Consider the following 10,995-nt stretch of genomic DNA (forward strand, 5'->3'; position numbering starts at 1 on the left):
GACTGTTATAATATTCATTATCATGCTCTGGCTTGACATGCAATATGCTTCCCACCAGGGCCATAGCCAATTTTATATCCTAATTTTACATTTAAAATAATATGTAATTGTCTAAATGTGAATGGAAAGCCTGTCCCACAATGTCAGTAGTGTAATTCTGGTCAAGAAATACCTTTTTTTTTTCTTTCCCCTTTATTTCAACTTACTTTTTTGACCTACTTTTTGTCCACATGTAAGAATCTTGACTCTAAAAATATCTGAATCAGGTTTAAAACCCCACATGTTTATTGTGTTTGTAAATGTAAAATAAGAACTCCTCCTTTGGTTGCTTAAAACCTCCAAATTCCCAGAAACCATACTCAGGACATGACCTCAGGATCTTCAGTGGTAGCTACAGCTGTTCACCAACTGAACAGATGTAAAGTACATCCTGAAAATATCCTGATGTCTTCGAGCAGCTCAGCTCTTATCTTTTGTAACCTCCCAGAAAACATGTTTACATTCTCAACACCAACATAAGTGTGTGTGTGTGTATGTGTGTGTGTGTGTGTGTGTGTGTGTGTGTGTGTGTGTGTGTGTGTGTGTGTGTGTGTGTGTGTGTGTGTGTGTGCATGTGTGTGTGTGTTTGTGTTTGTGTGCATGCTCTTGTAGGTCTATCTTTGTGTAGACCAATGTGAGTGTTAGACCTTTGGATTATGAGGAAATGTTTCCAGAGTTCATATCAAGTTCACATTTCCAAATACATTTTGGCCAGTCCTCACTTTAAGAAGGCTGTCTGAGAGTTAAAGCCTAGTTTTACAGTTAAGGTTAATTAGAGGTTCCTTTTAGGGTTGGGCTGAGGTGTGGCATTCAGTTGTGATGCTTAGAATTAGAGGCCAGGGGGCTAATGAATGCATTATCTTAATGAGAGTCATCACAAAGGGTGGGTGGATCTGCACTTAAAGTATTGATACCAAGTCTATTTTTAACATGTACTGTATATAGAATCAATAGGATCAATACCAAAACAATGTATTATGGTCATGTGTTGTAACATGCACATGATAATAATTAACAGACAATAATAAGGAGTAATGCCTAATTTGGCAAAATGGTGAAGGAAATGTATTTTAGAACATTCTCCACATAAGTCATGACATACCCTACCTTATTTGATAGTTTGTTAGCCACTTTTAATAACAAAAAAGTATCAGTATCAGTGTTGGTGATTCTGGCCCTAGTATGATTTGTATTGGATCAAAATCAAATTTAGTGGTACCACTGACCCGCCTCTACTGCTTGGCTCTCCCAGAAAACATGTTTACACTCTCAGTGTCAACACAACAAGTGTGTGTGTGTGTGTGTGTGTGTGTGTGTGTGTGTGTGTGTGTGTGTGTGTGTGTGTGTGTGTGTGTGTGTGTGTGTGTGTGTGTGTGTGTGTGTGTGTGTGTGTGTGTGTGTGTGTGTGTATGTAGGGGTGGGCTGCCTAGTGTCATCCATAGCTCACAGGCTTGTATATCATCTTTCTAGTTATTCATCTACTTGTCTTTCTGGCTGCCAGGAGGGGTGAGGCTGTTTTACCAACAAAACAAAACCCTCCCTCAAACAGACAAGGATCTCGTGTAAAGAGGCATCATCATTATTGGCATAGTAAGTTTACACATGCAAATAATAGATTCCGGTTTAGTGTCTCTTAACAAAATAACGACACAACAATCTTCAGAAATATCCACAGGGAATTACTATCAACAGGTGAAACAGTTTCTGAGAACTGTAAACAGGATACTAATAGGCTAGTGCGAAGAAATGAACAGTGAAATGAGTGCTGAGATAAACATTGAATGGCTAAAAAAAGTTACTTTATACTCACATAGTAGGTGGTTATGTACATGTGTATTTCACATTTTGTATTTTAAACTTAATAAATATGTCAAATTGTAGGTACAGTGGGTATTGTTAGTGCTTAATAACCCTTTATTTTTGTTCCTTTCAGCCATGTCAGCACCATTATTCATGTATGCAATCATTTAGGTAGATTACTCAATAAAAAGATTCGTGTCCTTGTAGGAGGATGACGCGTCCATGTGTAATAACACAAGCCTGGCTACGCGCAGGCGCAGAACTCGCAGCACTGTACATAGAGCTCCGGGGGCTCCGCCAGCAGCCAATAGGAACGCGTCCTTTGGCCCGTGATGTCACTCGCCACTCCTCTTACTAAAGAAGGAAACAAACATCCATCCAGAAGAAACGGGAGACGGAGAGAGAGAGAAAGAGAGGTAGGAGGGTGAGAGGAAGGGAGAGTTTAAACCCACCTAAACCAGTCTGACACGGAGGACAACGCCAAATAAAACACGAGAAAAGGACGTTTTCTGGAACTGGAAAAAAAACCCAAACCCTCCTCGACCTTTTCTGCTGCCAAGACAGTCAAACGGCCACTTTTTCTGTCGTCTCGCGAGAAACTTCATCGATTTCTAGCAGGTGATGATCTTGGATTATTGTTTTTTTTCTTCTTCTTTTTCTTAACAACAAGGATGAATTTTGAAAAGAGCTCATCCAGTCGAGGTAAACAACCAAAGAGACAGGGTGTTTAACTAAGCTGACGGTCGGTCATGGCGACCTTTAACGGTGGATTGAAAAGGTCAGGTGATGGGTTTTATGTGTGGTAAACAAGCCCCTTTTCTCTCTCTCTCTCTCTCTCGCTCTCTCTCTCTCTCTCTCCTTTTGGTGGTTGGAAGTTGTCAACATTTACAACAGCACCACCATGTCCTCCTCCTGTGTGGAAATATCACAAGCCCTTGAACGTGACTTCGTCTGGTTGAGGGAAAACAAGGGAGGGAGCTAGCTATAGTGCTGGTTACTGTCTCTTGTTTTTCTATTTGCTTCGAGCTGGGGGATGGGGCACCTAAAGCCAGCTAATTCCTGTCTAGAAATAGAAAAATCACTAGCCAGAATAGGCAAGTACAGCGAGAGAGTAGCTGTGAAGTCACCACAGAGAATTTGGCTAAATATTAAATGTGTGTATACCAAGCTTTTGCCCCCCAAGTATTTGCAGTAGTTTGTGCTGTGAGGAGAAATGGAGGTTTGCTCGGTGTTAGGAACTGTGTGGCACCACCAAGTCGTTAATAAGTACTAAGTGTGATTATATAAGCGATGATTGTTCACATTACTTGCGATGAAAACACGAAGAAAATTAGTGTTATTAGTGCAAATGCTGTGAGAAAAGGAGAGCTACTAAACAGGAAGCAGAGAGATTGCAGACAAAGGAAGAAAGAAGAAACAAAGGGAGCAGAGAGCACACTGTCTAGACTGGTGGATAATTCACAAAAACACCAGAGCTGTTGCTTTCTTGTCGGTCTCAAATTTTTATTATTTTATTATTTCATATAAAAGAGAATAATTCAGTGCTTGTGACAAAAACAACAGTGGACTTTTTCCTTTCTGTCCTTCAGTGTGACTCAGTAGTTTTCAGCTCAGCAGGGCCTGAAATATGAGCTCAGCTTGCGGCTGACACAGGAGCACAGTCTTCCTCTTTTGTTGGCTTCAGATAATCACATGTATGATTTTCACACTGGGTTCAATTGTTTCACCACTTAGAGACGAAACAGCACAATTTCGAGTCAGACCAGTTTTCACATGTTACTGCTGTAAGTGGGTTTTTTGTGTGTGTGAGAAAGGAAGCTGGTGGTGGATGATTGTGGATGGTAATCCGTCCTGTGCTGGAAACCCCCTGACTTGCCCTGTCTGTCTGATGTGCTTTACAATACCCAGCAAATTGTAAACGGGTTATTAATGAAATTTCAGTCATCAGTGTAACAACCAGTTCTCTCAGACACACATACCTCATGTGATCAGTCATATTTCATGAGCAGCATGAGTTCCTTCACTCATGAAACATTTAAAGCCTCTCCAGTGTGCTGTGAATTCACGTCAGGTTGAAAGGAGGGCAGATTTAAACATGGGTAACCTGAGTTTACCTTCTACGTTATTATCCCTGTCTTTGTAAAGGTTCGTTTAACATGCCTGTTGTGTGTGTGTGTGTGTGTGTGTGTGTGTGTGACAGCTGGGACCAAATGTGACAGCTGAGCCACATTGTCCATTGTTCCTTTGTGTCACAAAGTCAACTGTCATCTGTTTGCAGATATGAAGCATGTCTTGTTCCCTAGTTCTATCTTTCATGTTGTTTTTATGTTGTCAGATGATTTAGTCAATGTTTTAAATAGATATCCTTCCTCTGGAGGTGTGTTTTGCTCAGAAAAAGAAGATGTGTAATTGAGTAGCTCTGCAAACCAGATCTGTCCTTTTTTTCTGAAATCCTTTTGTTCAGCTACTAGGTAGCTACAGACCTCTTGCTCTATGTTCCTGGTATTTTCAGCAGTCAGCAGCTGAACACGTGACGCCAAGGGAGAGAAGGTCTTTGTGGGGCTTTTCCAAGGAAACCCTTTGTTGCCACAGCGGTGATAGCATACAGGGGTAGAGGAGAAGAGGAAGAAGGGGGGGGGGGGGTTATGGGAGGGTAGTCTTAAGATTTAATGGCACTTGTTAGTCTGTTGGGGAGGTCAGGGTACCTCCAGTGAACTGACAAGACATTCAGAAACAACTGCCAGCCTCCCCTGGAACATTCAGCTCGCCTGTCCTGTTTGTGTCCGTGACCAGAATACAGACGAGCTTCACACCAACGCAAGCAGGCAGCTGCCATGTTGCAGCACAATAGGGCCAAAGGTTGTTTACAAGGAAAACATGATATCTTTTTTAGTTTTTCTTTTTGTGTGTGTGTGTGTCTGGTATCAGTTGATCAGATGATTTGTAAAACAGTCAGGGCAGGACCTGCAGACAGGATGTCTCTTACCCAGCTAATCTTGGCCTTCCTGTCTGTCTGTTCATTCATCAAGGTGTTTTTGAAGTGCCTCAAAGGCAGCGTCTCACATTACACAACTTCCTGCTGTATTGCAGAGCTACAACGTCATAGGGCCGCACGTTTTGCCAAGCGACGCACAAAACACGCTTGTCTTCGTCGCGTGCGGTGAGAAGTGACTCAGGAAGTTTCAAAATGCCTCATGTGGTAAGATTCCCGGGGAGGCAAGTTGCGGGGTTAGGGTTACTGAAAGTATCGACCTAGTTTGTTCCTCTTAAATATTGCATGTTTTACTTAGAAAAGTATATAGTTTTGGCTGCTATTATTGCTCTTCTGTGGCTGAGGCACTGTTTGTGAGTCAGAAGTCCTTTCCTAGAAGGAAGAAGTGAATATCCTGATGAGGGAGTGTGACGTATTGAGTAGAGTCATTCATACTCATGTAATAATCATGACACAGAATGATGACACATGGATTATAGTAAAATGTAAGGGTAAACTGGAGGTTACTGCTGTAATATCCTAATTTACCTTTAGTAATATCGAAATAACTATGACTAATAACTAATTAGTCATTAAGAAGGGAAAGGTACAAATTTCCTGAAGCTGTATAGAGACATGAAATTGAGAAATTGTTTGTGAAATGTTTGGAAGAGCTGTACCAACTGTTCTCAAAACTGTGTGAAGGGTTTAAAGGGGGTGGGCAGAGGGGGGACACAACAGTGAACAAAGCTGTGGGACCAAACAGAGTCCAGCTTCTGCCAAGGTGCTGAACAGAACACAGTGAGTGTTGTTTGTTCTCTGGACTTCCTGTTGAGAAGCATTCTCGTTCATTACTGTATTCAGGCAAAAGGGCAAGTCAAAACAGACGCGCCCGCTGCTTGGAAATTTTCATAATATGACTCTCCTGTTATCTGTCCGCCTCGTTGATACTGCAACACGTTTCTTTGGTGCTAGAGTCCCTCGCAGGGAAATGTTTCCTTTGATGGGAAACTGTTTAGCATTCAGTTGTATTCCACATGGAGGTGTGTTTGCGCAGGACAACACTCTCTCTTACTGTCTATCAGTCTAATCATTCTGTCTCTCTCTCTTATTCTGTTAGCAATGGCCCAAGAGACGAACCAGAGCCCGGTGCCCATGCTGTGTGCCACAGGCTGCGGTTTCTATGGCAACCCAAGAACCAATGGTATGTGCTCGGTATGCTATAAGGAACACCTTACACGGCAGCAGAGCAGCGACCGGATGAGCCCCCTCAACCCTATGGGTAAGTCAGCTCATATAAATACACATAAAAGAGACAAATAAAGAATTCTGCCTGTCTGTCAGGAAATAGTAAAAATGATTGCAGTCCAAACTGAGTTCAGAAGCCAGGAGTTTGTCATGTCAACACATAAGTGTAGGTCAACCTATATATATATATATATATATATATATATATATATATATATATATATATATATATATATATATATATTTACAGCCAAAGATAAGTAGGAAGTCAAGAAGTATAGGCAATGTTTTGAAATTCAACTAGTTCTAGGCCAGTCAGTGTATTTCTCTAGCTCTCCTCCCCCTGCCCTCCCGCTCTGTTTTTCCACTCTGTGTAATGAAAGACAGCTGTTTTCTTCATGGCTGTGTTCAAGGTTGGGGGGGGGGGTTCACTCCCTGAGACATTTCTGAGGTCAAACATCGAAGTTTCTCTCACAGTTTGACATTAGCAACCTGTTGGAACTTGTTTTTCAAAAGAGACAAACACGTTATAAAAGAGGAGGGAGACTCTGTGGAACAAAGGAGATGGCCTGACACTTTCACATTTTTGAGTGTAATAAAGACATTTGAAATTATTAGTCTGTGCTAGATGACATCAGTTTGTTATATTTTAATTTAAAGGTCCACATAGTGTCATTTCAAAGAGAGTTTAGTGATCTATGTAGTAGTTTTCTTTCAACATTGTGAATATTTGGAGCTCTGTATTGATTTGAAATGTGATTGTTTATTGTTTTGTCTCATGAAGTGCACTCTGTTCTCATCCAGGCTCAGCTGCTAGTCCTACCTCAGAGGCCTCAGCCATCCAGAGACTAGAAGCCAGTCTAGCCAAGGTTGATGCCTCCCCTGCCTCTTCAGCAGACATGTCTAGGTCAGTACAGACTGTGTATAACTGTTCCAGGTAGCTGGAGAGTTTTCTTTTAAATGGCATAACGTGTGAACATTGGATGACTGCTCATCCCTGTTTCTCCCTTTTATTTAAACCTTCAGAACTGTTCAAGGATCTCTTCCTGTGACTCAACAAATGACAGAGATGAGCATTTCGAGAGAGGACAAACCAGAACCCCTAGAACCTGGTAAGACACACACACACACACACACACACACACACACACACACACACACACACACACACACACACACACATAAACACTCTTGTAGAAACAGACAGACTGGCAGGCATTTGACACACATCAGATGACCGCTCACATACAGACTCCTTAAGGCAAACGTTGCCTTGTAGGACCCACTGTAGCCACAGTTTATTTTTGATGCTCCGTCGCATACCTTAGACCCAACTGTTGGTTTTACTTACTGCCTCCGAGAAAGAGAGGCTGCCTAAAAATAAACCTGTTTTAAAAATACCTCTACACCAGAGGGCATTCTCAGATTTGATGCTGCCTGCCAGAAGCTTTCTCAGAGTAGTGCACTATTTTCTGGCAAGAACAAGAGGGGGCAGTTTAGAGACAATGCATGTACTCATTACTATCTATGTAATATACAGTAGAGGAAAGTTTGAGCCAAACGTGCACAATTTTTAGATGGCAGCATTTGTATGTGTACGGAACTGTGAAAAAAAATCATTAATCATCTGCTTCTGCAAATTGAAGAAACCAGATTATGGTAAATGAAACCTTGCATCTCTAATTAGTTTCCTCCTTTATCTGCAGTTGTAAGCCAGCCTGCTGCTTCTAGCCCTACTCCTGTAGCTTCATCCAGCTGTGACGAAAACAAGGGTGATACTCCCAAGCCTAAGAAAAATAGATGCTTCATGTGCCGCAAGAGGGTGGGCCTTACAGGTGAGTGCTGAACCAATGCTGTCACTGATTCTCAGTTGGAAGTAAATTTAATAGATGGAATGAAGAAGACTTTGTTTTACCACCAGTCTTGTATAATTTCAAGCTTTGACCCTTGGCCTTTGTGCTTCCAGGATTCGACTGTCGCTGTGGAAACCTGTTCTGCGGCATCCACCGGTACTCCGACAAGCACAACTGTCCCTATGACTACAAGGCCGAGGCTGCCGCCAAGATCCGTAAAGAAAACCCTGTGGTGGTGGCTGACAAGATCCAGAGAATATAGATTTTTGACAAAACAACAGCAGTGGCAGCATCGATGACAACACCTTTTGAAAAAGACTGGAGTATGAGTGTGAACCTTTTGAAATGAGCACTGGCGTGAGTGGCTAAGTGAGAATTGAAAGGACTTGATTTACGAAAATTACAACCTCAAGAAAGTAATGGGAAAAAAAAGAAAAGGTCCTGTCTGAGGGAGATGCATGAATGATCACTTTTCTCCTTTTTTTTTTTTTTGATTAATTCATTAGTTTGTTTTATCCTATTTTCTGTGGTGTGACTGGTGTGCCGCTGTTCAGTCCTCTTTTTTTAAGAAAATGTATTGTCTTATTAAGAGCAGCCCAGAGTAACTGTCCAGGATATGCTGCGCTCCTCTCACCCAAACCAGGCGCCATTTTGTGCCAAACTGTAGACAGCCATTTTACCTGTCATGTGTCAGACACCGGCAGGTCTTTGAAAGCATTCAAACTACACAGTAAAAGTCCACACAAGTTGTGTCCCTCAACCTTTGAACTTCTTGTTCTATGCTCTGTTTGGTACAAGAGTCAGTCAATGTTTGGAGAACCGCACAACTGTCCCCCACTGTGCACAAGGGGCTTTGTTACTTTGTCTCTGTCTTTCCTAGCTTTACCTACCTCACAGCTGCTGTGTTAAGCTTTGTTGTCTTCCCTTTTACTTGTTTGTTTTTTTCCCCCATCAACTTCAACCCCAGCAAAGCAATGGGCTATCTCTGTAGTCCGCCTCAGTGACCCTCTGATCAGCATATCTATGTTGACTGATCGGTTTGATTGTGATGAGGCTTTTTCCATTAATGTTGGAGGTATGATGCTAGACAGGGACAAACCAATTACTCCACATTTCACTGAATCTAAACACTTGCAATAGACATAATGGATAAAGGAGTTCCCGGACTGGTCTGAGCTCAGATTGTAACCACAGACGCCTGGTGGATATATGGCCTAGGAGGAAGGATGGCACCCCTCCCTGGCAGGTCTGACAGGTGAATTTAGTCTACAGTATTGTAGGGACATGAATGAATGGGATAAATGCATGAATTACTCTTCATCTGCAGTAGTAGTGTTTCAGAAATATTTGGCATCACTCAACTAGGATTTCAGACATTTTACTTGCTGAGAGACAATTATCTGTTATGTTTTATTAGCTTTTTTTCTCTTCCATTGATATTGTACTGGTGTTAGCGCATGTATTCAGTGCATTTGTGGAATTAGGGTATGTGAACCATGATTTTCTTTTTTTAAAATGCGCTAACAACGTTCATGTGAGCACAGAGTGTATGAGTGAGTGTGTATGTGTGCGTGGGAGTGAGAGTGAGTGGGTGTGTTGTTCCCCAACCCTTTTGTCTGTGGAGCTACCCGGTTTATCAGCACATGTTTACAGAACTACAGGAGCATGCCAGAGCTAGATTTATGAAAAATAATAGATACCAAGATTAAGTGTATCTGTCTAACAGCTGTTGGTCTGTGCGTCTGCTATAGAGCACCGTAGAGAAGTGTGTGTGTGTGTGTGTGTATTTGTGCGCGTGCATGTGCACATACCTGTGCAAAGTGTGTTTTCATGGCTGCCTGACACATTGAAGCCCACGTATGTTTGTGACTTGTGTTAACCCATCCCCCTTTTCTCCCCTGTAAGGATGTGTTTTTCATTTTAAAGACAACTGTATGTATCCGTTTGAGTTTTTCCTTTCTGATTCTTAGTTATATGCAAATTTGTACAAAAAATGAAAAAACAACAAACTGTGTTGATATTTATGTATTACATATAATCTTGCTATCCAGCATTACGACAGAATAGTATCATGTAAATAAAACTGTACAGAGAGACATTACCAAGCCTCCTTGTGTGTTGACTTATTGCAGTTCACCTTTTTCTCACTTCTCAAAGAGTTTTGATGGAGTTTGTTCCACCATTTCAGCAGCTTGTTTACATCACTGTTACACTCCCTTGTGCAGATAAACCTGTCAGGGCAGAAGGGCAACTTTAAAAGGAGTCAAAACTTCTTGGAAAAGTATCACAAATGCTAATGTCATATTTTTAGAATCAGGTCACTTGTACTATATTGAGGAGTGGATCTGATGAGACTGTTGTTTTGATGAAGTTTGTGATGAGTCAGTACAGAATATAAGTGACCATTCCAGTGCTGATTTCAGTCAGTACAAGAATAGTGTAAGAACCACGTCAAGAGCTCCAGCATTAACCTGTAATACCTTACCTTGGCTAACCTTGCTACTTGAGCATGTCATGTTAATAGAGGGAACTGGCAGCACAGACTGTAAACCACGCTCAAAGAGACTCTTGACCAAACCATGTCTAGGTCACACAGGAAGTATTAGTCCCTGGACTCGGGAAGAAAGGGATCTACTCTATCTAGGCTAAAGCCATACAGTACATGCAGGACTCTCACTGCGTGTGTGTTTCAGAGACAATGTGTTTTCTCACACTCCTGTTGGGAGCTCTGGGGCAGAGTGTGTTCACAGATGGTGTCATGGCAACAGCTGCTCAGACAGCTGAGGTGTGCTCATGTGGTGCTCCTGTGACATTGAGCTACAGAGATCACATTTTCTAGACACAAGTCTGGAGTACAACAGAGGCGAATTAGATAAGAAACCCTCTGATTCAAGGTGTTAAAACTCCAAAATTTGTTTCTAAATCCAGTCAGTGTGACAGATGAAAGGAGGATTAACTCACTCCAAATATGACCTGGAACAACTGAAGGCGACCTGAATCACTTTTACGTGTGTTTGCAAAAGGGTTGGATAGACACTCTAGTGTCACTAATCCTCCCCTCCACAAAACACACACACACACACA

At 41.9% G+C, this 10,995-nt stretch overlaps 1 protein-coding gene across 3 annotated transcripts; it reads left to right on the plus strand.

The window, feature by feature from the left end:
• The first annotated feature begins 2,230 nt into the window (after positions 1 to 2,230).
• Positions 2,231 to 10,012, plus strand: zfand5a (zinc finger, AN1-type domain 5a). 3 transcript variants are annotated; one of them, XM_062418371.1, is made up of 6 exons: positions 2,231 to 2,541; positions 5,931 to 6,092; positions 6,863 to 6,965; positions 7,085 to 7,170; positions 7,765 to 7,893; positions 8,025 to 10,012. In XM_062418371.1, the coding sequence occupies exons 1-6, from the start codon at positions 2,511 to 2,513 to the stop codon at positions 8,171 to 8,173; spliced, it is 660 nt and encodes a 219-aa protein (XP_062274355.1). In that variant the 5' UTR covers positions 2,231 to 2,510; the 3' UTR covers positions 8,174 to 10,012. The 3 variants fall into 3 exon arrangements, with proteins under 3 accessions (XP_062274355.1, XP_062274356.1, XP_062274358.1); XM_062418372.1 differs by having other exon boundaries at positions 2,231 to 2,457; XM_062418374.1 differs by lacking the exon at positions 2,231 to 2,541 and adding an exon at positions 2,547 to 2,617.
• The last annotated feature ends 983 nt before the right edge of the window (positions 10,013 to 10,995 follow it).

This window comes from Scomber scombrus, chromosome 4, assembly GCF_963691925.1.
Source record: "Scomber scombrus chromosome 4, fScoSco1.1, whole genome shotgun sequence".
In the NCBI taxonomy this organism is placed as follows: domain Eukaryota; kingdom Metazoa; phylum Chordata; class Actinopteri; order Scombriformes; family Scombridae; genus Scomber; species Scomber scombrus.

Bases quoted from the DNA above. Each gene is read 5' to 3' on its own strand.
- zfand5a (XM_062418371.1), top strand. From the start codon at position 2,511: ATGAATTTTGAAAAGAGCTCATCCAGTCGAG. The intron at 7,171-7,764 runs GTAAGACACACA...CTTTATCTGCAG, and splicing joins ACCAGAACCCCTAGAACCTG to TTGTAAGCCAGCCTGCTGCT. The intron at 7,894-8,024 runs GTGAGTGCTGAA...TTGTGCTTCCAG, and splicing joins CAAGAGGGTGGGCCTTACAG to GATTCGACTGTCGCTGTGGA.